General features: G+C 42.2%; 1 protein-coding gene and 1 long non-coding RNA gene across 5 annotated transcripts in view; one reads left to right on the top strand and one right to left on the bottom strand.

Moving 5' to 3' along the window:
• The window catches only part of SLC9A9 (solute carrier family 9 member A9), a 510,485-nt gene that overhangs the window by 401,002 nt on the left and 87,707 nt on the right, over positions 1 to 21,776 (top strand). For 2 of the 4 annotated variants that reach the window (XR_011426649.1, XR_002800813.2), the window contains exons 13-14: positions 837 to 888; positions 13,767 to 13,954. Coding sequence is in view for 2 of the 4 variants with exons in the window: in NM_001434675.1 (NP_001421604.1) it covers positions 837 to 888; positions 13,767 to 13,846 (132 nt within the window). In the remaining 2 variants the exon portion in view is untranslated. 4 annotated transcript variants of the gene reach the window in all.
• LOC138918264 (uncharacterized) lies at positions 12,873 to 18,597 on the bottom strand. The gene is made up of 2 exons (XR_011427382.1): positions 18,234 to 18,597; positions 12,873 to 13,152 (listed from the first exon to the last, which is right to left on the bottom strand). It is a non-coding gene; the product is annotated as an uncharacterized lncRNA (long non-coding RNA).

The raw sequence follows: 21,776 nt of genomic DNA, 5'->3' as shown, positions 1-21,776 counted from the left end.
AATAGTCTGATCAGTCTTGCTGGAGGAAAGACTTCCTTATCTTCCGGTTCTCTCATTCAAATCATTATCATCTAAAGAGAGTATCAAAGTATGCCAGGAACATTTACAGAGGAGAAGCTTCTTTTAGAGATGTGTCAGGCAGTTAATTCATTAGAATATTAAGTGTTTTATAGATTTTGAGATATCTTTTACACTTGCCAGATTTTAAAATAATGAAATGTTTTGTAGTTTATTTTTCTTTCTAAAGAGTCACTTTCATTCATAATTTTTTCCTATTTGTATTTTTGTATTAATTTCCTTAAACGGAGCCCCCCAAGTTGTGTAAGCCTCAGGCCCCATAAGCCTGCATCCTCCCTCCAGGCAGCCTCGGAGAGCATGTGGACAAAGGACCGGTTTTTTCTGTCTCTGGGATCCTGCTCCAGCCTGAGCACCCCCACCCCCTGCCCCCGTTCCCGGAGCAGTTTGGTCAATGAGTCCTGCAGGGGTGGCAGGTGGCCTTTCCTCCAGGTTTCCTGTCTTGGGCTGTGGAGGTCTTTTTCCTGAGGGCTCCTATCGCGGGATCTCAGGCTCCTGCCCTTGTTGGGAAAAACAGCAGCGAGGAGCAGCTGTTGGTGCTCCGTCTCACCAGCTGTGCTGAGGCCCAGCTGTGCTGAGGCCCAGCTGTGCAAGGGCTCACTGGCCATGAATCTGTTTGAAGTTCTTTTGATTCCGGGAGAGGCAGGATGGTTTTCTGCCAAACCTGATTCGTATTGTGTTTGGTTCAGGTGATCCGATGCACAAGACGGTCTCGCCTCATCTGCAGCAAGGCCCTTACAGTTTTCTGTTTTCTTTAACAGAGTTGGCGTGGATCTGGATGAAGATCTGAAGGAGAGGCCCTCCTCACACCAGGCAAGTCAAAGAAGCCAATGCATGGAGTATAGAGATGTGAAATGTTCTGTTCCATGCAGTGTTCCAAGCTTGTCCACCATGTGGCCCAGGGGCCTATTCTAAAGGGGCTCGCCTCCACAGATAAAACAAATCAGATGGCTGTAAAATACATGGGAATCAGGGTGTCAATAACCTTTGCGTAACATCTAAAGTGCTTTGAACTAGCATACACTCGTGCCCCCTCTGTGGCAGTAGGAAGCCTGGAATCTCTGCAGTGCGGGAGCAGGAGCAAGAGCACAGCTCTCGGAATCAGGCAGCCTAGGGCTCAGATCCCTGCCCAGCAACAGGCCAGCTCGGCGAGCTCAGTGCAACTAACCCGATGCACGTCCGATGAGTGTTGGGCTCACAAAAAATGGACCCGTTTCTCCTGCATGACTTCTCATTTATCAGGTCTAGGGATACAGAAAATTGAACATTTGCAAAAGCAAGGCAAAACCGTCTAGGTGATCCATTCCTGACTTAGCTGAGCAACCGTTATCTGCTGAGACCTGAAAATCCTGAGGGAAACTCGTTTAGAACAATGTGCTGTTCCCTCAAGTAAGGGAAGTGTATTCTCCAAACTCTGACGTGAGCCTAACATTGGAGTAGAATCCGTCATCAGCAATTTTGCATTAGTCGTTTTTAACTCAGCCCTAAAAACAAACAATTGTGTAGAAATGTTGCACCTTTCGGCGAAATTGCAAGCACGCAGACGTGATAGAATCACATTGTGGATAAGTAATGTTGCTTAATGAATTGTTATGATCTTCTCCGGACTGGAAGAGGACCCGTCTCTCTTGGAGTGCAGGGTTTTTTCCCCGCAATCCGTCAATAAGGCACAGCTAGTTGGTGCTGCCGGGCAGGAGCTGCCGCTGTCCCGGTTCACACAGACATCAAGAAGGACAGAGACTATGTGCTGGAAAATTAAGTTGCTGATGATCCTGGCTCACATGTACTTTGAATTTTTTTGTCACTTGTGTTCCAAGGCCAGGCTGGGGCTATTTTCACAGACTTCATTGCGCAGAAAACACACCTAACTACAGGATGAGGACAGCGGGGTGCCAGCGCACGGGGATGAGGGCCAGCCTGGTGACCTTAGGAAGCGGATCAAAGCCGGTCTCCTCACCCTGGTGGGCTGTAATGAGAAGTTAGTAAGGGCTGGTGGTAGCTGATTCTTACAAAGCATTTTCATCTCATAGAGGTCAACCAATCCATTCTCCTACTTTCAAGCAAAACTTTTATCTAAATTTTGTCCTTCTCTTACATCTTTTTCTTTAAAAGAGAAAAGATAGAATAAGAAAATTCATCAAAGAAAACTCTTCACCTTCCCATAACTGCCTAATATTTTACAATCACGTATAATTATGGGTAAGATTACCTAGTAGCCTAACTCATTCTTTTTCCAATTTAAATGTATCTTATTTTAGCTCATTCACACCATTGTTAATTCAGTAATAACTCTTATCTGAATAACTGAAACCAGTAGAAAGTATTTTTTTGTTAGATAAATGACATAGTACAGTGAAAACTACATGGTATTTGGATCTAGGGCAAGGTTTCATATCTTTGAATCTCGTTTTGTTTATCTGTAAAGTGTGAGTGAGAGTAATGTCCACTTCTCCAGGTTGTCATGACAATCGAGTGAAATTCTGTTTATAAAAACTACCTAACTTTATTTAGTTAAACCCGTCTTCTCTTATGAAGGATTTGAAGCAGCTTACACCACTACATATAATGAAATAATAGCAAAATATTTTTTAAAGAATTTTAAAAATCAGCAAAAGAAAATTAGTAGGAGCAGAAAGTCAAAACCAGACAAGTAAAAAGAATTATGAACAAGCAGATCATAAGCTCCTGTATACTGACTGTAGTTGAACCACAAGTAAGCTTTCTGGTAGCCAAAGGGGGGAAAAGGAAATAATAATCACTAAGGTACTGGATTATTATCATTAGAGGGGAAAATCATACTCTCTCCTCAAGCAGTACAAAACTTCACAGGCCGCCATGACGTCTCCCACTCGGACCTTCCTGGAGAGGATGCTTACAGAGCCATCCAGATGCAAACTAACTAGCCTTGTTATCATCTGCATGGTTCCTGCCGAACTGCTGCTGCTTCAAAATAATTTTATTTTTAAGAAGCATCCTGGAAGTGTTTTTATTCCTGGTAATTTTTGACTACCGAGACAGCTACATTTCAGAAAGAGGTTTTCTCCACATCTTGGAATAATTCTTATCATCAGTGTCAAGTACAGGAAACAGTGGGCGTGGGCCAGAGGTTACAAACCACAGTGTCCACGCAGCTACCGCTCAACCTGGACAGAGGTGGGTTTTTGGTACTTTCCAAACCATGTGTCAGGAACCTCTCTGCCCTCATTTCGCCTGACAGCTCTTTGCTTATATCAGCATTGCTTTTTTTGTCAGACGACGGAGCATAAACTCATGCTTAGGAGGGTTGCGTGTTTCCACTTGGCTTGCATTTATTATCATGCACTTGCGTTAACAAATAGGATAATCTTTGCATCAGTCAACCTCTAAAAAAAAATACTCTATTCTTACGAAAAGCTAAAGATTTCACAAATAGTGATGGCAATTACTGATCATATACTCTCAAAATCAATAATAAGCGTATGTAATGGTATGTACATATTTTTAAAGGAATTTCCTCTTGCTCTGTTTATGGAGAGTAAAATATCCTTCAGGAAATAAGAACTTGTAGCTGAGACTAACCAGCAACGTCACGATTTTCCTTTTTGCCTTGTAACACCTTTAGACTGTGAATGGCATTACATTCTTACTTGTACCAGACCCAGAAGCTTCAGAAAGCATGTTCCATGGGCAGGTTTTAAACTTAAGTAAGTACTCTAGGCAAATGTGCTACTTTGAGAAATGGAGGGTATTGCAGTGGAGAATTTTGTCTCTTAAATGTTAAAAATCAAAAACAGAAAAACCTCAGACACCACCCCCCCATAGGAAATTTTCCTTGTAATTGATTCTGTGTCCTCGGAAGCACAACATTACAGACACAGTGACTGGCTGGAGCACCACACCTGCCTTAATCTTTTAATAGAAACTCCTGCCGCCCAAGAAGGGCTGCACTATTTTTCCCTCTTTGCCATTTTTTCATGATCATCCTAATATTGTTGCGTACTGACTGTTGTTGGTAACACTGTTCTGAGCTCTTGATCTCTACTAACTCACTTAGTTTCCAAGATAGCCCTCTGAGAGGCACTATTGTTATCCCCATATTTCAAACAAGGAAACTGTATACAGAGAAGTTAAGTCACTTGCACAAGGACACAGAGCGGGAAGAGGCAGAATTTGAACCCCAGACAATCTGGTTCCAGACTTCCACTCTTGTTTTTTTTTTTTTAATTTTTTTTATTGAGTTAATGATAGGTTACAATCTTGTGAAATTTCAGTTGTATATTATTGTCTGTCAGTCGTGTTGTAGGTGCACCCCTTCACCCTTTGTGCCCACCCCCACCCCCCTTTTCCCCTGGTAGCCACTAATCTGTTCTCTTTGTCCACATGTTTAAATTCCTCATATGAGTGGAGTCATACAGAGATTGTCCTTTTCTATCTGGCTTATTTCACTTAACATAATTCCCTCAAGGTCAATCCATGTTGTTGCAAATGGGACGATTTTGTTCTTTTTTACGGCTGAGTAGTATTCCATTGTGTATATATATATATATATATATATATCACATCTTCTTTATCCAATCATCTGTTGATGGGCACTTAGGTTGCTTCCACATCTTGGCTATTGGTAAATAATGCTGCAATAAACATTGGGGTGCATAGGCCTTTTGGAATTGCTGGCTTCAAGCTCTCTGGATAGATACCCAGTAGTGGAATAGCTGGATCATATGGTAGTTCTATTTTTAATTTTTTGAGGAATCTCCATACTGTTTTCCATAGTGGCTGCACCAGTTTGCATTCCCACCAGCAGTGTATGAGGGTTCCTTTTTCTCCACAACCTCTCTGACATTTGTTACTATTTGTTTTAGTTATTTTTGTCATTCTAATAGGTGCAAGGTGATATCTTAATGTAGTTTTGATTTGCATTTCCCTGATGATCAGCGATGATGAACATCTTTTCATGTGCCTATCCTTTTCAGACTTCCACTCTTAACTGGCATGCATGTATTCATTCATTCATTCATTCATTCATACAGCCCACCCAGGTCAGGTACTAATGTAGGTGTGAGGAGGAGGATGCAGGCACCACCTCAAAGTCTTCACCCTCCCAGAGCTTGTGCTCTAATGGGGACACTGATGAGAAACGGAAACAACTACAGACTGTCAGTTCAGAGGATGATGACAATAAAGCAGAGAAGGGTATGGAGAACAATGGAGGGGAGGCAATTGGCTGGTCAGGGCAGGTCTCTCTGCGGAAGCAGCCTTCGATCAGAGGCCTGAACGATGTGTAGCAGCGAGCCATGGGGGATCTGGGGGCAAACGGTCCCGGCAGAGGGCACTGCAGGTCACAATGGGTTATGGTGTGCTCGCTGAGCACAGGAAGGCCAGTGTGGCTGGAGCCAGGCAAGCAAGGCGGTAGCGGATGGACATGAAGTGAGAGACAGAGAGGGGCCAGACCATTGGCTGTGGTGTTGAGTTTTATTTTATTCTTCGTATGATGGAGGTAAAAATTCTTCAAGGTTTGGAGCTTGGAAGCAATGGAACCAACCCTTTTTAAAAATGCATTTTTCTCCCATCTCCACTCTGCCAACTGTTACGATGAGGTTAATTTTCATCTTTTCTAACATAATTTTAATTTTTAACGCTGTGCTTGCTTCTCTGTGTGCTCTCTTAATGCTAACTTCCAATTTTATCTTTGCTTCCAATAGTCCCTTCCTTGAAATTCTGGTTTAGGTCATCATTTATGCTTGTATGTAACCTGGGTGGATCAGTTCTGGTCACTGCAGCTCTAGAAAGTCAGAGCAGGGCTGAGAAAAGCCCAGAGAAGAGCAATGTTAATAACTGAACAGAGAGATTAAAAGGATGAGGATTTCTCCAGCTGGTCCAGAAAGACCAGCACTGAGGAGGGAGACAGGAAGTGACTGTAAACACATGAAGGGCGTGAGTAAGGTGGACGAAGACTTGTTTGCCAGCTCTCAGAAAACTGTAACCTGGAATGCCCTAAAATCTGAAAGAGCTCCGCTGCAGAAGGACGAACGTATTTGTTCTTCTGCACAATTGATCCTTTTCCTCAGAGTCATCTAGAGCTGCGAAGCCTGGAAATGTAAGTAGGTTCAGGAAGGGAAGAGATTAATTAACAGATGGTAGGGTCATCTAGTCATTAAATAAAATTTACTTTGCCTTGTGAATATTTTCAAATATCCCTAATAAACTTACAGAAAACAGAATAAAGATTCCCACATATATATCCCCCCAAGTTGACAGTGATCAACATTTTTCCCTGCTTGCTCCTGTGCTGTTGGAGTTGGCCTCATAGAATGTAAATTCCACACTACACTCCCACAAATATTTCAGAAATAGAATACTAGGCTCTGGGATTGATCTAAACTAGATGAGGGTTTTTTATCTTACGTTACAACTAATAGTATTTTGAGAAAAATAAAATGAGCAAATATCTCGGGTTTTCCCTTGGCCAACATTGAATTTTTTGGTTATACTTACTCATGGCTTATACATCCAAAAGTATATGCCCTCCTTACTAACTTTCTACTACTTATGGCTAAATTCCATATGTTTGCCCTACCTGAAGATTCTACAATTACCTGCTGTAGAAAGCAGAAATAACGATGAGGAAGAGGAAGTGGAGGAAGATGGCAACTACAATTTAGTGAGCGTTTTTTTATACATTAGCTGCCCTATATAAAATCACACTTAGTCTTTACCTTGACCAATCAAGATACCTATTATAACCCCCATTTTATAAATGATAAAGTTGAAGTTCAAAGAATGAAAGTAACTTGCCCAAGAGAACAACAACAAAACTCCAGCCCCTTCAGCAACCGCCAAGCTCCCATCTCTTGTTCCTTAACTCAGAGAGACTGCTGCTTTCTGCTTGGACCCCACCTCCTTGCTCTACAACTGGGCGGGGCCTCTAGACAGAAGGTCAAGGAGAATATAGGGCTCACCTCATTTGTTTTCCTTCTCTTGGAGTTCACAGTCCTTTGCTGTCTGTTAACCAATACTTGAATTCTATCATATGTTTACGATACTAGTTACTCTCTCATGACCAGCCATTATAAATTTTGGAAGTAATTTTGTAGGGGGAAACATTGTTTTGTTGTATTTTGTTTTCAGAAAAATACATAATAGTATATACTCAAATCACAAGTCTAAATGTAAGACTTATCTGTGCTGTGGTGTTTGTGATTCGGGGGTGCTGTCACTAGGGGATGGCATGAGCTGGAATCTTCTTGTTCCATTAGGATGTGTGTGCATTTTCCATTAGGATGTGTGTGCGTGGGTACATGTGTGTACATGTATATAAAAGAGTTAGCACACTAACTAAATGATGATAAAAATGAGGCATTAGTTAAGAATGCTGTGAAGCAGGTACAGTGAGACGGAGTGAACTTCCCCCTGTCTGTAAGCTGAGCCATCATTTCATGTCTTTGTATTCAATCTGCAATCTGTACCATGGTGTACTGGACCTAGGATAATTTTTTATATGCTTTTAATGGGGAAACGTTTTCTACACCACAAATATGTTACCCTTGTGAATACACTTTGTAAACCACAAAGAGTTATGCCTCATCATTTTATTATCTCTTCCCAACTCCCACTCCAATGCCTTCTACATCTAGAATTTATGATTCCAGTATATAGTTATATTAGCTTTCTATCGCTGCATCAATAATTATTCCCAAAATCAGTGCCTAAAACAATAAATATTTATGATCTCACAGTTTCTCTGGGTCAGGAGTTTGAAAGCAACTTAGCTGAGTGTTTCCAATTCAGAGTCTCTCATGAGGTTGCAGTCAGATGTCAGCCAGAGTGATGCTCATCTGAAGGCTTCGCTGGGGCTGAAGGATCCACTTCCATGTGGGCAGGAGGCCTCAGTTCCTTGCTAGCTATTGGCAAGGAGACTCAATTCCTCACCACAAGGATCTCTCCATAGAGCTGCTTGAGGGTCCTCACAATATGGCAGCTGACTTCCCTCAAGGGTCCCAGAGAGACAGCAAGGAGGAAGCCCCAATACGTTTTTATGGCATGGCCTTGGCTACAACACACCAGCACTTCTGCCCATTCTGTTGATTAAAAATGAGTCACTAAGTACAATCCCCACTCAATAGGAAGGGAAATTAGTCTCCATATTTTAAAAGGAGAAATAACAGAGAATTTGTGGGTATACATTTTAAAACCACCTCAATATTATATGTACCTGAACCAAACAATTTCTTTGCCTGTGGATTAACTTCAATCTCTTATACAGACAAAGTTATTTGAACCTGGCCCTTTCTTTGTAGCTAAACCATGAGTTTAGCCCATCTGGTAGTATATCTATGATGTCTACATGTCATCCTAACAGTTTTACCCATCCTCGACTCCATGTTTTCCTCCCTAAGCATATATTTTCTAACTATACATTCTTGGAACATTTATGAATTTATCATGGTGGGGGGAAGGTAAGAATATTTGTATAAAGTACTTTCTATGTGGAGGTTAAGAATTCATGATTTACCTTTCGTGTGTGTGTGTGTGTGTGTGTCAGGAAGATTTGCCCTGACCTAATGTCTGTGCCAGTCTTCCTCTGTTTTGTATGTGGGACACCTCATGGCTGATGAGTGGAATAGGTCCACATCCAGGATCCAAACTGGCAAACTCTAGGCCGCCAAAGTGGAGCAAGCAGAAATTTAACCACTGGGCCACAGGGCCAGCCCCATGATTTACCTTTTAAAATGTAAATTTGAAAAAAAAAATCCTATTGACGCTCAACTGTATTATACTCCCTCTTCAGAATCCAGAAATCTTTCTTTCTAAGGGCACAGAATCTGGTCCTCTTGCTGGTAATCAGAAAATCTAGGCAATAAACTTGAAATTATTACGCAAATAGATTCCGAAGTAGGGGGAGATGGTGGGGCAGAGTATTGCTGTCAGATTCCATCCCCAGGCACTGCTTGAAAAAGTGCTTTGGAACCTCAACAGATTTGTTATGATGATTATTGTCTTTGTTATCATTCCGCACAACTTCCGCTGACATCAGTATTGAATATGAAACCTTGAGAAGTAGATAGGAAAATCTCTCTCTCTTAATCCATTGAATCTTCCAGAAACGAGGAGCGATCCCACATGATGGTCCCAGAGCAGCGCTCATCCAGATCACTTAGGGAAGGCCCCACATTTGGATATTGAGAGAGGAATGTATTTCCATCTGCTTAGTTCTTTTTCATTAAAGTTAATACAACAAACAATCCCTCCTTGCTTCAGGGTCTGGTTTTCACAGATTTCTGGCCAGAGCCTTTTCTTTTCTCTCAGGGGTCCAAAGAAGCGGAAAACAAAGAGGACTGGTAATTTTCCTGTTGCTCCCTCTCTGGGGCCGTGCTAAGGGTGAGGGCGTCACTTAAAAGACAACTGCTCACTCCCTACCGTGCTCAGTCACTTCCCAGCCTCTGATCTACTCCCCTGTTTATGGAGAAAAAAGAAAGATATCAAATGCCCCAGTCATTTTTACATTTTCCCAGAAATAGGGGATAATAAAGGGACCAGAAATTGCACATATATCACTCTGCTTCTTAAAAGCATCAAGGGCAAATAAAAGTTAAGACTCGATACCCTTGAATCTCCAGTTCCCATTTACGGCTGTGATCACTTACAGGCTCAGAGTTGGTGAGCGATAGTTATTATTAAATGGTAAACGGTAGAGTCAGAACCCAAACCTTGGTCTTCAGTTTCTGGATCCTCTGCTTATTCCAGCATGCACACTGCTTTCCCTCTGGGATAAAGGAACTCAAAAAGGAAGAAATATTGCTAGTGATTAACAAAATACCACCGACTTCCTGATTCTGCTTCTAGTAACTGCTCACATCCGTTGTCCTTGGGTGTGAGCCCATCTCTGCTTTAGAGTAATACAGGTAAATTGATGCCACCTGCTGTCCCCTGCCCGTCTGGGCCCTCCAGGGCCTTGCCCTCTGTGCTGCCTCATCAGATACCTTCCCTGTTCCAGGGTGACTGCAAAGGCTGGCATTCCCTTGGCACATTTATCTTCAGCCCCCGGTGAACAAGCAGCACACACAGAAGACTAACTCATTTATTTCTACTCATTTATTGATGGCCTTTCATAACCGAGTTATTAAGTCATCAATAACTTCAGAGAAATAAATGAATGGATCTAGAACTGGGCCAACAGATATTTAAGATGTACACTGAACATTTTATCTAGGGTCAGCAGAAAAGTCAATGCTGGGCCATCAGTGGTACTTTTCTCACCTGGGAAAACATGCCCTATGTTTTATTCTAATGAGAACCCAGTGTATTTCTCTACAAAGTAATGAAATGAATAACATCTCCAGTCTCCCAAGTAAAATAAGTTTTGGACAAAAGATTGCATGTGTTAACATTTTTCCAAAATGCTACCTGATGTCTCTTGCTCTCATCAGCTGACAGAAAAATAACCCTGGAAGTTTTGCCAGAAATAGTATAAGCTCTTTCAGGATTGCTGGTGAGTTCTGATATGTTCCCCTCAGGAAGTAAAATAAAATAAAAAGGAGAGGGAAAGGGAAAGAAAGACAGAGAGGGTTCCTTAGACCTTGGGAGACCTCTGAAAACCTTCTCTAAGAGTCTAGAGAAATTCCTAACAGTGAGGTTAGCTTTTTACAGAGACACTTTCAGAGCCATCAGCAGTTCACCCAGCTGAGGAGAGGCACGCATTTTCATTATGTTTGGGGTTCATGTAGCTGCTCTGTATCAACCACCATGAGCACCCCACTATCCCGACCTCTTCTCCCTGCTCAGATACCCCATGGCCCTGGTTTCCTCTCCACTCACACCCTGGGGCCCCAGCTAGATGAGAGGAACTTGGCTGCTGAGGAGCTACAGGTGTGCTTGGAAACCTCTCCAGGTGCCAGGAGCCTCAGATTCCTCATCTGTCAAATAGGAACCATCATAGAACAGACTTCATCAAACTGTTAAAAGAGTTAAAGGAGTTAATATACGGAAAGCACTTAGAATAGTGTCTGGCACATGGGATGTGTTCAAGAAGTGTTAGCTGTTATTGGTGTTGCCGTCATTAATAAAAATAGAGTATTTTTCACATGATTAGGACCTCAGACACCAGCCAGGCCGATTTCCTCAATTCATTTTACAGACAAGGAAACTGCAGCCCAAGTGGCCCATCGTACATCTGCTTCCCAAAGTTTAAAGGCTGAGTGAGATACAGGCAGAAGGAATGTCATCTTTGGAGTCAGGCAGTCCTACATTCAGATTCCAGCTCTGTTGCTTGCTAGCTGTGTGACTTTGGGCTCATCTCTTCCCTTCTCTGGGCCTCTCGAGGTCCTCACCTGTAATATAGGTATAACACAACCCACGCTGATGGATTATTGTGAAAATTGAGGAATAATGACTGTAAAAGATAATGACTGGATAACGTGACTAGCATGCTACCTAGGAATCCATAAGTATTCAAGAGCTGGGGACTGTCATCATTGCAAATGTCATTCTGCTGGGCTGCTGCAAGGTGGGTGCTGGAATCCTGGACCCCTGACCATCAGCCGAGCTCACCATGTCACAGCCTACCTTTACGTAAAAGCAAACAACCAAACAAACAACAAGAATTTGCTTACACTCCTTTCCATCAGTTTTCTTCAATGACTATCTTGTCATCAGTAGATATTATCAGCTATCAAAAATTACCCATGCTTGTTGATGGATAAAGTTCTGTAAGTCCTTATTCTTCTTAAAGAAAAAGAAAGGAAAAAAAAGAGAGAGGCAACTCCCCACTGTTGGCGCAGAGGTTTGCTAACTAGTCGAGTCAAGGGTGAACAGCGGTACTGCCAGCTAAGCCCCAACATGTGGTGCCTGTTTGGGAGATGGTGACTCAGAAACAACCTGCAGAGGCTGCAAGACGATGAAGAAAACATTATGCGCAGCAGTGATTTTGAAAATCTGATTCCTTTATTGGGATAGAAATAGCTAAAGAAAGGTTCAGGGAAAGAATGAAAATTGAACTGGACACCCTGGTTTACTTTTGGGGGAATATGATGAATAAATTCTAACTCTATAAAACAGGGCATGCACGCCAGGTCTCTCAGAAAATGGATCCGTGGAAGTCGAAGGTCCATGAAAAGATTGTAGATGCCCCACGGTGGGGTTTGGGAATGGGTTCCATGGCCAAGTAAGTTTGAGAAACACTTCCCTCTTGACGATTTACAATGCTCATTTATAAATGGAAGATTCTGAGAAACCCTGTATATAAGAAACCTGTGTAACGCTGTCAAACCTATCCTTTCCTGAACGATTGGCACAGAATTTCCATCAACTCCATGTAGAACAATGGCATACTGGGGAACTCCATTTGGGAAACTGCAAGATTGGAAATCAGAGATCTTAAAACAACCAGTGAGAAGGGCTGCCAGTTTGGCATTTAATTTTATTGTGAGTCTCTGCTTCAACCATTTTGGACAAAGGATACATGGCTGACTAGAAATGGACCACATTTTGCTTTCTTGTATTCCCATGTTGTTTGCGGGGGATGGAACTGCAGTGTCTGCTGTTACACAGGTTTCAGAGAGCAGAATATGGCCCTTTGCGTTCAGCTGGTTGTCATTAACCATCAGTGGGACTGTCTGGGAATGGGCAAAAAGGTAAATAAAATAAAATGAAAGTTAATCAACTTGGGCTCATCTAAGGGCTGGCAAGGAGCAGCCAGTGGCTCTCCATTTCTTCCACGCGCCATAATTTGTTGAGAATGTTCACGTTATTACTGGACTGCGAACTCCTGATGCAATTTGAGGGTGGAAGCTAAAGGGCCAAACAAAGCAATGGAGTCCACGTTAAGATATAAATTCTTTTAATGATGGAGATAATTACAACTGATTGAAGTCTGGAATTCTCTTGTCTTAATATGCAAAATGCGATACACAAAAGAAGTAAAAATGCCACTGAATCTCCTTCTTCTCAAACTGCAATGTTCGTTATCATTCGTCTCTAAAGTTCACAGAAAAGGTTCGCCTTCCTTCCTTTTTCTCACATTTTTATCCTCTACTCTCAAGCATCAAGTGCTTTCTCTTTTGTTCTTCTTAATTCATTTTCTTCCTTTCTCCCACTGTGGCCCTTTTGGGGAAAAAAAAGGAGAGAGAAAAGCTCATTCAAGTACTACAGGCTTCCCATCAGGAACATCTCTTTCAAAACTCAAGAATCGAAGCAGGAAGATATCAAAAACTAACAGCCTTTGGTAGTGATCTATCCAAAGGAAAATGGGTGAAAACGAATTGATCGTTATTAGACTGTTATCATTCCTTTAGTCTTGACCTTTTTGTAAGTCTTAAATAAACACCCTCCAAATCTGACAGAAGTAAACTGCAAAGTTCCCACAACAGCAATCTGACAGAAAAATCATTTGTATTGATGTCAAAAAATGACATTTCTTAGCTGTGTAATAAAATGGGGATTATTAAGAGAACTAAATGTTGAATTATACCACAAGAGTCTCATCCACATGGCAAGATCTATGAGCTAATTTGCTTGGCAGCTGCTTCATCATTTAGAAGAAGATGCATTCACCTAGAAAGTGTTTTTTAACGTGGTTCAATTTAACTTGGTTTGACATGTATTTTTATAGTGAAAATATATTAATATTGTATATATCATTTACTAATGTTGATATTATATGTCAATATTTTATATTGATTATTTATCCAATGCCTTTTTCTATTCTCTTTCTCCAGGAAGCAAATAACTTGGAAAAAAGCACAACCAAAACAGAGAGTGCTTGGCTCTTCAGAATGTGGTACGGCTTTGACCACAAGTATCCTTTGACAGTGATGATCTCCCAGATGCGGCCGCACAGCAGAGATTAACTTCCGGCACTTAATCCCAGAGCTGTGCACTCCTGCTCTTCAAGAAACAGAGAAAGGTAAAGTGAATTCACCACCGAACTTAGCAGAAAGAATGATTTCGAAAAATACAAAGCTGTATCATCCATACTTAAAGTTACAAAGAGCTAACGGGAAATCTCTCAGAGTCAAATGAGTTTGGTATATTCATGGCAATCTAGTATTTCCAAAGCGAAGAGGTAAAATCATATAGTCCTGAGGACTGATCCATTTTACTAATTTTACTGCTCCTCCCTTTGTAGAGATTTTACTTCCGGTTGAGTTGGCCAGGTGGACCGGACAAAGGTCCTTCCCCCTTCTCCCGGGAACCCATTCATGTGCTTGGTTTCAAACTGTAAAAAATGAAGGGAGTTGGGGCTCAGGGAAATGGATGGTCTGGGGAGAAGAATGAGTCTGGTCACCACGTTATAAAATGCCAGCACTTTGTCTTCCAGGCAGATTCAAGTAAGCTTTTCCTAGTGAAGGGCAGTTTTATAATTCTAGCACTCAGTGTAAACATAGTGCCCAGACACACCCCGCCAGCGGACTCACGGGGCTGAGAAGTCAAGCCTGAACGGCTTTGCCGTTGTGAGTTGCAATAAGCCGTCCATCTTTAATCCTGAGCAAAAGCGCCACGGAAGAAAGAAAAAATCTGCGCTGAAAATTCAATGTGTTGGGTCTTTGTAGTTAGTTTTGCACAGTCACAAATCCCTCTCCTTTCAGGGAGAAAATGTCAGTCACTGGGTGATTTTAAAGCGCCTAAGCAATGATTAAAGCCACAACAGATCAGTGGGAGAGGAAGAAGAATTAAGAACAGGGAAAAGAAATTCAAAGAATAAGATGAAGAGGTAAAAGTTGAGAGGGAGAGGCGGCAAGAGAAATACAGGAAATTCACAGTAGGAAGGAAAGGAAAGCAAATTAGAGGAATGGCTGTGTAGAAAAAGAATTAAGAATGAAGCGAAGAGAAGCCAATTGAAGATTGTAGAGAGAAGCAAAAATAAAACAAAGAGAGAAATAGAGAGCAATTCTGCAAAAATAGAGCATTCTAGGAATTACAGACGGAGGTGTGGAAGGTGGAGGTTTTTCGAGGCTACGGTCTTGTTTTTCCGTAGCTCTGTTATCTGTGCACGGCGACGTCGCCTTGCTCAGTCTTGAGCTTTCCTGCACAGTGTAGGTTACCACCCTCTTGAACGCCGACCGTCTTGGCCAATAAGTCCCTCTTGGAGGTTCTGGTATCTCATTAACTACTCAAAGCCTTCCTGATCTCTCAAAGGGAAGCTGGTTCTTAACAGGTTATGCTGGTTTGCGTTCCAAGTTGATTTCTTCTGGAAACACAATTTTCCTCTGCCATTGCTTATTTGACAACCAAATTTGTAGGAAGTTATAAAAATTTGACATAAAGAGCACTTTTTATGTATATAAAGAATACACATAAAAACTGCTTGCTTATGATAAGATACACAGTAAGAAAGTGTCTTTTTGGGTTCCTGAACCCAATTTCCAACTTGCTGGGGGGGGGGGGCCTCCCCACATGTCCAAGCGATTCTCTGCACACCAGCTCGGTGTACTACAATTCAACTCATTTCTGACAGTACCTACTTAGAGATAGCGTCTCAGAGGTCAGGGCCCATCCCACAGGACTGCCCCCACCACCACCTCAGATGCCAGTGACAAGCCCAGGTTGTTACCTCTGCTTCTGACCCACTGGCTATAGACTATAGATAGTTCCCATGACCTCCTCCTTGGGTTTGGTTAATTTGCTAGGGCGGCTCACAGAACTCAGAAACATTTTACTTGCAGAGCATCGGTTTATTACAAAAGTATACAACTCAGGAACAGCCAAATGGAAGAAATGCATAGGGCAAGCTACAGGAAAAGGGCACAGAGCTTCCATGTTCTTTCTGAACGTGACGCTCTCCCCAAATCTCTACATGCTCACCAACCCAGAAGCTCTCAAAACCCTGTCCTTTGGGGTTTTGTTGGAGGCTTGTTACAGAGGCCTGACTGATTAAATCATTGACTATTGGTGAGTGAACTCCATCTCCAGTCCCACCCTCTCCCCAGGGGTGGGAGAGTGGGGACTGAAAGTTCCAACCCTCTAATCACATGTTTGGTTTCCTGGCAACCAGTCTCCATCCATAGGTGCAGGGCCAAAAGTCACCTCCTTAACCTAACAAAGGATACCTTTGTTGCTTTCATCATTTAGGAAATTCCAAAGGTTTTAGGAGCTCTGTACCAGAAACGGGGACTAAAACCAAATATATATTTCTTATTATTAATCACAATATCACAAAATGGTAAATCATAAATGAGATAAAAGATGTTTTTGTTCAAATTCTGACAATGCTGTGAGGAATGCTTTACAATGCAGAAAAGGAGTAACGTGGAAAAAAATACCTTGGAGACAAGAAAATGAAAGTGAGAACCCACCCAAATTTTTAGCTTAGAGCTGTGACACTAAATTCAGATGATGTCATAGTTTTTGTCTCACTTTTCACCAGGGGTTTATTTCCATATGATTATGGACAGGTTGGCAAAAAACAAAAGCAGATTTACACTCTCAGTAATATCTCTTCTCGGGGTAATTTGTCCTCCTGTGCATTTGTTCTAAAATTGCAGTGCACAAATATATTTGCACTCAGACAACCAAGTTTTTATATCCTAGTTATGCTCCGAATTCATACCCAGAGAGCAGCAAAGCAACCAGTTTCCACTCTGTGACCTCTCGATAGATCTGTGGTTTTGGAGACAAATTATCCACTTGGCATTTATGTTCTTTCTATTGTCCGCCTAGAACCCAGGTCATGTGCCCCATGAACCTCATAGGTAGGCTATGCCAGCGACCGTCAGTGGAGGAGGATCCCCCAGTCCGGGTCAGGTTGCCTGGCCCAGGTCAAAAGGAAATTGTTGTGAGCCTGAAAGAAACTGATTATGCGGTGTGGAGCTATGCAAGTTTCGTTTCAATAAAATTGCATCATGCAAGTGAGGCATCATAAAGAATTACTGACAAAAGACAAAGAAGAATAAATAAGGCTCCACATGCACCTGTATCAGTCAGGATTCTCCAGAGAAACAGAAATAGAACCAGTAGGAGTACATATACATACACATACATGCACACACATATACACACATATAAATATACATAAACATAGATTTATTTCAAGGACTCTGTTTATGCGATTGTGGGGGGCGGCAAGTCCAGAATTTGTAGGGCAGGCTCTCAGTCTAGAAACTCTCGGGCAAGAGCTGATTCCTTCTTCTTCAGGGAAACCTTAGTTTTGCTCTTAAGGCCATTCAACGGATTGGATGAGGCCCACCCACATTATTGAAGATCATCTCCTTTGCTTAAAGTCAACTGATTATTGATGTTAACCACACCTACAAAATACCTTCACAGCAACACCTAGATTAGCGTTTGAGTGAATAACTGGATATCCTAGCCAAGTTGACACATGAAACTAAACATCACAGAATTCAACTCACATTCAATTCACGCCCAATATTCAGACCCGAGGATAGAAAGACTATCTTAAGTCACCATTGGTATCAATAAAACAAGCCACTGTTGCTCACAAAGTTTTGTTTTCTTTTTATACTTTTTCATAGCAAAACTAATAAGCATATACATGCCCATAAAATGTTTCCAAAAAGCACAGGAGAATAAAAATAATAAAAATTAACATTCAATGAGGATGAACAATGGCCAAGTACCATGTTGAGTGCTTTACCGTTATAATTTCATTTCACCTCCCAGCTCTGTAGGAGGCTGGGACGGTCTGGAGAGTCTAATGGACACAAGTGGACTGCAGATTGTGTCGGCCTCTGCTGAAACAGCCTGGGCTCCCGTGCTCAAGAGCCTTGTTGGAAGCCTATGGTGCCAAATTGATGGTTAATTAAGATTTCATTGTAATTCAATGTGGGCAGCAATTCTGAGTCATGCAGTGCAAAGAAGAAATTGAGGGCGGGGGATGAGCAGGGGAACTATGTTATGAGCACCGAGGCTTTCCCACAGGGTACATTAGTTCATTTAATGCTTATAACCACCCTTTTTATTTAATTTAATTCTCACAATCACCCTCTTCGAAATGGAATAAACAAAGGCTCAGAGAACTTAAAGAACTTTCTTAAGGTTCCACAGCCAGCGTCAGTTCTTTGATTCAAGCCCAGATCTCTCTCACTCTAAAGTCCATTAATATACTTAAATGAACATTATCACTGATAACTCTAAGTCCATGTTATCACTTACTCTATATGCAAAACCCCAACTCAATATTTCATAAAGTCACTATTACAGCAATGAATATTAAGACTGCTTACCTTATGTAGTGCAGAGCTCATACCTCAAGCATCGGTTGAAGACACAGGGGGTGAGAAGGTTGAGGTCCTGCTTGGTCAACCTAAGAACACTTCCATAAAGGAGTCCCCAAGTTTCTGAGTCAGGTCCTCAACTTTTCAGGTGTAGAAAGTTAAATATGCCAAATACTCCAAGAGTGGTTTAATTTCATAGAGATGGATGCATTCCAGCCAAGCTCAAAGGAGGCACCAGTATAAACCAGACACCAAATTCCCAAATCACCATATATATCCCCCTGGGGAGGAATATCCCTTCCCGGCCAAGAGAAGGCTCAAGTCACCATCTGGTCCCTAGTATCCCTCTGGCCCCCTCTCCTACTTTTCTCCCAGGATCCCTCCGCCCCAGCCACCCTGGCTTCCTGAGACACACCCAGCACCTTCCTGCTCCCCGGCCTTTGCGCTGGCAATTCTCTCTGTTTGGGATGCACTTCCCTCAGACTTTCACATGCTTCCCTCCCTCCTCTTTCATTCAATTTGTCACTGGCTTTCCTGGTTCCATATTTAAATTAGCAGTCCCAACAGGAGCACTCCCACACCCCTTCCTTGCTTTGTTTTCTCCGTAACACTTACCATCTGACACAGTATGTACTTTATTTATTGATTTTAGTACTGTCCTCCAACCAGGATATATCTTTTCCGGGGACAGGGATTTGGGTCTCTTTTCATTCACTGGTATGTCCTCAGGGCATAGAATAGTGCCTGGCACATAGTGGATACTCGATAAATATTTGTTTATGAATGAATGAATGGATTGAGCAAGCCAGCAGTATTTTCTATCTGGGGCTCCTTCATTCTGGACATTGATATACATGAAAATCCAATTAATTACCTGAAGGTCACTAGGTGAGTCTGAAAGCAGAAGAAGGCAGAGTGAGTTATCTTAGTGTTTTCTCCCAGGCTGCCCTTTGGCACACAAAGTACACACCCCATCTAGACATCCACCCCCTAGCCTCAGTGTCCCTGTCCCTAAGCAGAGACAGCCACCACAACACACTTGGATCCCTGTTGCCACACTGACCTCCTTCCTATGGTTGGACCACGCTTTCTTAGGTTCAATTAGTACACCCAGTCTGGTACATTCAAGCCTGGCCCTGGCTTAGAAGCCATTCTCTGTCTTGGTGACTGAATACATATTACCTCACCAATCATGTGTTGAGTTTCTTAGTATACAGAACTCAAAATTTTACAGCCACCTATCATCCTCACTAACGATCTCCTATAATGAGAAGGTTAGAAGCAGAAATTGATGTCCCTTTATTCATATTTTAAGACACCAGATAAAATGATTTGCTTGGATTCACAGTGTTACAGCCAGCGTGGGAATCTTAGGTTGCCTTATTCATCAGTGACTAATGATCCTGCCGGACTGTCTGCTTCCTACAGTCTCTTTCCTCTCTATCATTTATCATCTCTTTCCTTAAGCATGTGTATATATTGGTCTTACAAATGGGAATGACACAGTATAAGAATGACCTTTTCCACATTAAAAAGGGCAGCCTACAATCATTTTTAACACTTCCTGTAAGGACAGCGTTCGGAGAGCTTCCGGGTTGTTGTATCAACTGAAAAGAAGGAGCTATCATGTGATTGCCAACACTTTACATACTTGTAAAGAAAGCACAAAGATAACAATGGGTTGGCAAGTTGACACAGTACTAGAATTACATAAAGCCATGTGAATGGAGACTTCCTTCCCATCATTGGTTTGGAATGAAGAGCGCACTGAGGTGTTACCAGCAAAAGGAAAGGCCCATGGTGGGTGTGGACACCACAGCTCTTGAGTTTTCCATTAAAGAACCTGGCCAAGAAAGTGGCAGATACCAGACCCCCTACTATACCGAAGAGTGACAGGCTGGAGCTGCAATCCCGGAAAAGTAAATGCAAACATCAGGACCATTCAAAATGACACTTGGAATCAAGTAGTTAATGGATTTAAATGTAATGGCATCATAGTCTTAATAAAAGGGGGGTGTCTTCCCCTCCTAAAACTTGACAGAATTCATTATATCCCACACAGTCATGCTTATTTTAAATCATAGGTATGACTATTGTGAGCAGCAATTTCCATTCTAAATGATGATCCCTTACTTTTGTTCTTATTCTGACTAGCTGAGGCATCCATGAATTATTTATCGGGGTAGGACTGTGGCCTTGTGAATGACTTGAGTTTACTTCACAAAAAACTCTCAAAGGAACAAGGAATGTTAGCTCTATGAGCCCTGTTTTATAAATGAAGCATGAGCCCAGAGGAGGGAAAAGGCACGTCTAAGGTTACTGCTGCACTTGAAGCCAGCATTCGTAATCCACAGGGAGCAGGCTCTGTCCACCCGCAGATCCCAAGGGTCCTGGTGTGGGTGGTCCAGCCGCTGAGTTCTGGCAGCATTAATATATGTGTGATGCTACTGTTGTAAGTGTGCCTGGCATACAATTGATACTTCCATGTGATGGCTTCTTCCGTGGCTCATGAAAAGCTTTAGCAGTCTGGAGTGGGGCTGTTTACTCTCAGCAGCAAGCAGGATAGATAGCACAGAATGTAAGTAAGACAGCTCGCACTCACCTTTATTGAGCGCCTACTATGTGCCAGGCTGTAGACTAGGTACTAACAGAGAGGGTCGGGTTGGGAGGCAGGACCTTCATGAAGTCTTGCATACCTGCCTCATTAAAATGAATCATGACCCCAAAGTCCTTTGAAATGACAGGTGGTCCTTAGCATAGGAAAGAGAGACACTGGCATCACCAGAGTTTAATGGGGGGGCCTCTTTAAGGGAGCGATAAATTAAAATCATTTGTAACGTTCACTAGTACAATGTAACCAGATAACTCCTTGAGTGGTTTCAGAAAGCACTAAAACTTGAAACTATTTGAAACAAACTTAAGCCATCGGCTTTCTAAAGACTCTCCCTAAATACAGCCCCAATGGTATCCCACATGAGGGTGCACGTGGCATTTTAATTGCTCCCCTGGGAAGCTGGGTGTAGGGAAGAGCTTACCTTGCACTGGGCTGCAGTGCAGCCCCCACTCCTACCCAGGTAGTTAATCCATTGGGTACTCAACTTGGCTGTTCCTCGTCCTTGGCCTCGCAGGTGCTTGTATAGAAAGATCTTGTAGATAGCCCTTGACTTAGCACCTAAGTGAAATGAAATTAAAACTCCCTAGAAGAAAATACTGGCTTCCTGGATCCTTGTGTTCCCATGAATTTTGGTAAGAATCAATGTAGGAGAATGTTACCAGTACCAGTCTCTCGTTCGGGTCATAACTCAGGTCTCCCATGATTTCTTCCTCCATATAATGGGAATAATAAACAATATCCTTTGTTGTGACTAAATCCATCAGAAAAGTTGACTAGTTATTAAAACAACTTCTTAATGATGGTAACTTGTTCACTTGCCTCTCAGAGCCAAAACATGATTAAAACAGTTAAATAGAGCAGTTTTCTCAAGACCGTATGGCCTAAATACTTTGCAACGTTCTGTAACTGGACTAAAACTCTTCTGGAGCCCTGACAAG

Source organism: Equus caballus, chromosome 16 (assembly GCF_041296265.1).
Source record: "Equus caballus isolate H_3958 breed thoroughbred chromosome 16, TB-T2T, whole genome shotgun sequence".
In the NCBI taxonomy this organism is placed as follows: domain Eukaryota; kingdom Metazoa; phylum Chordata; class Mammalia; order Perissodactyla; family Equidae; genus Equus; species Equus caballus.
Note: the sequence above shows the minus strand (reverse complement) of the source record. Positions and strands in the feature narration are given on the sequence as shown.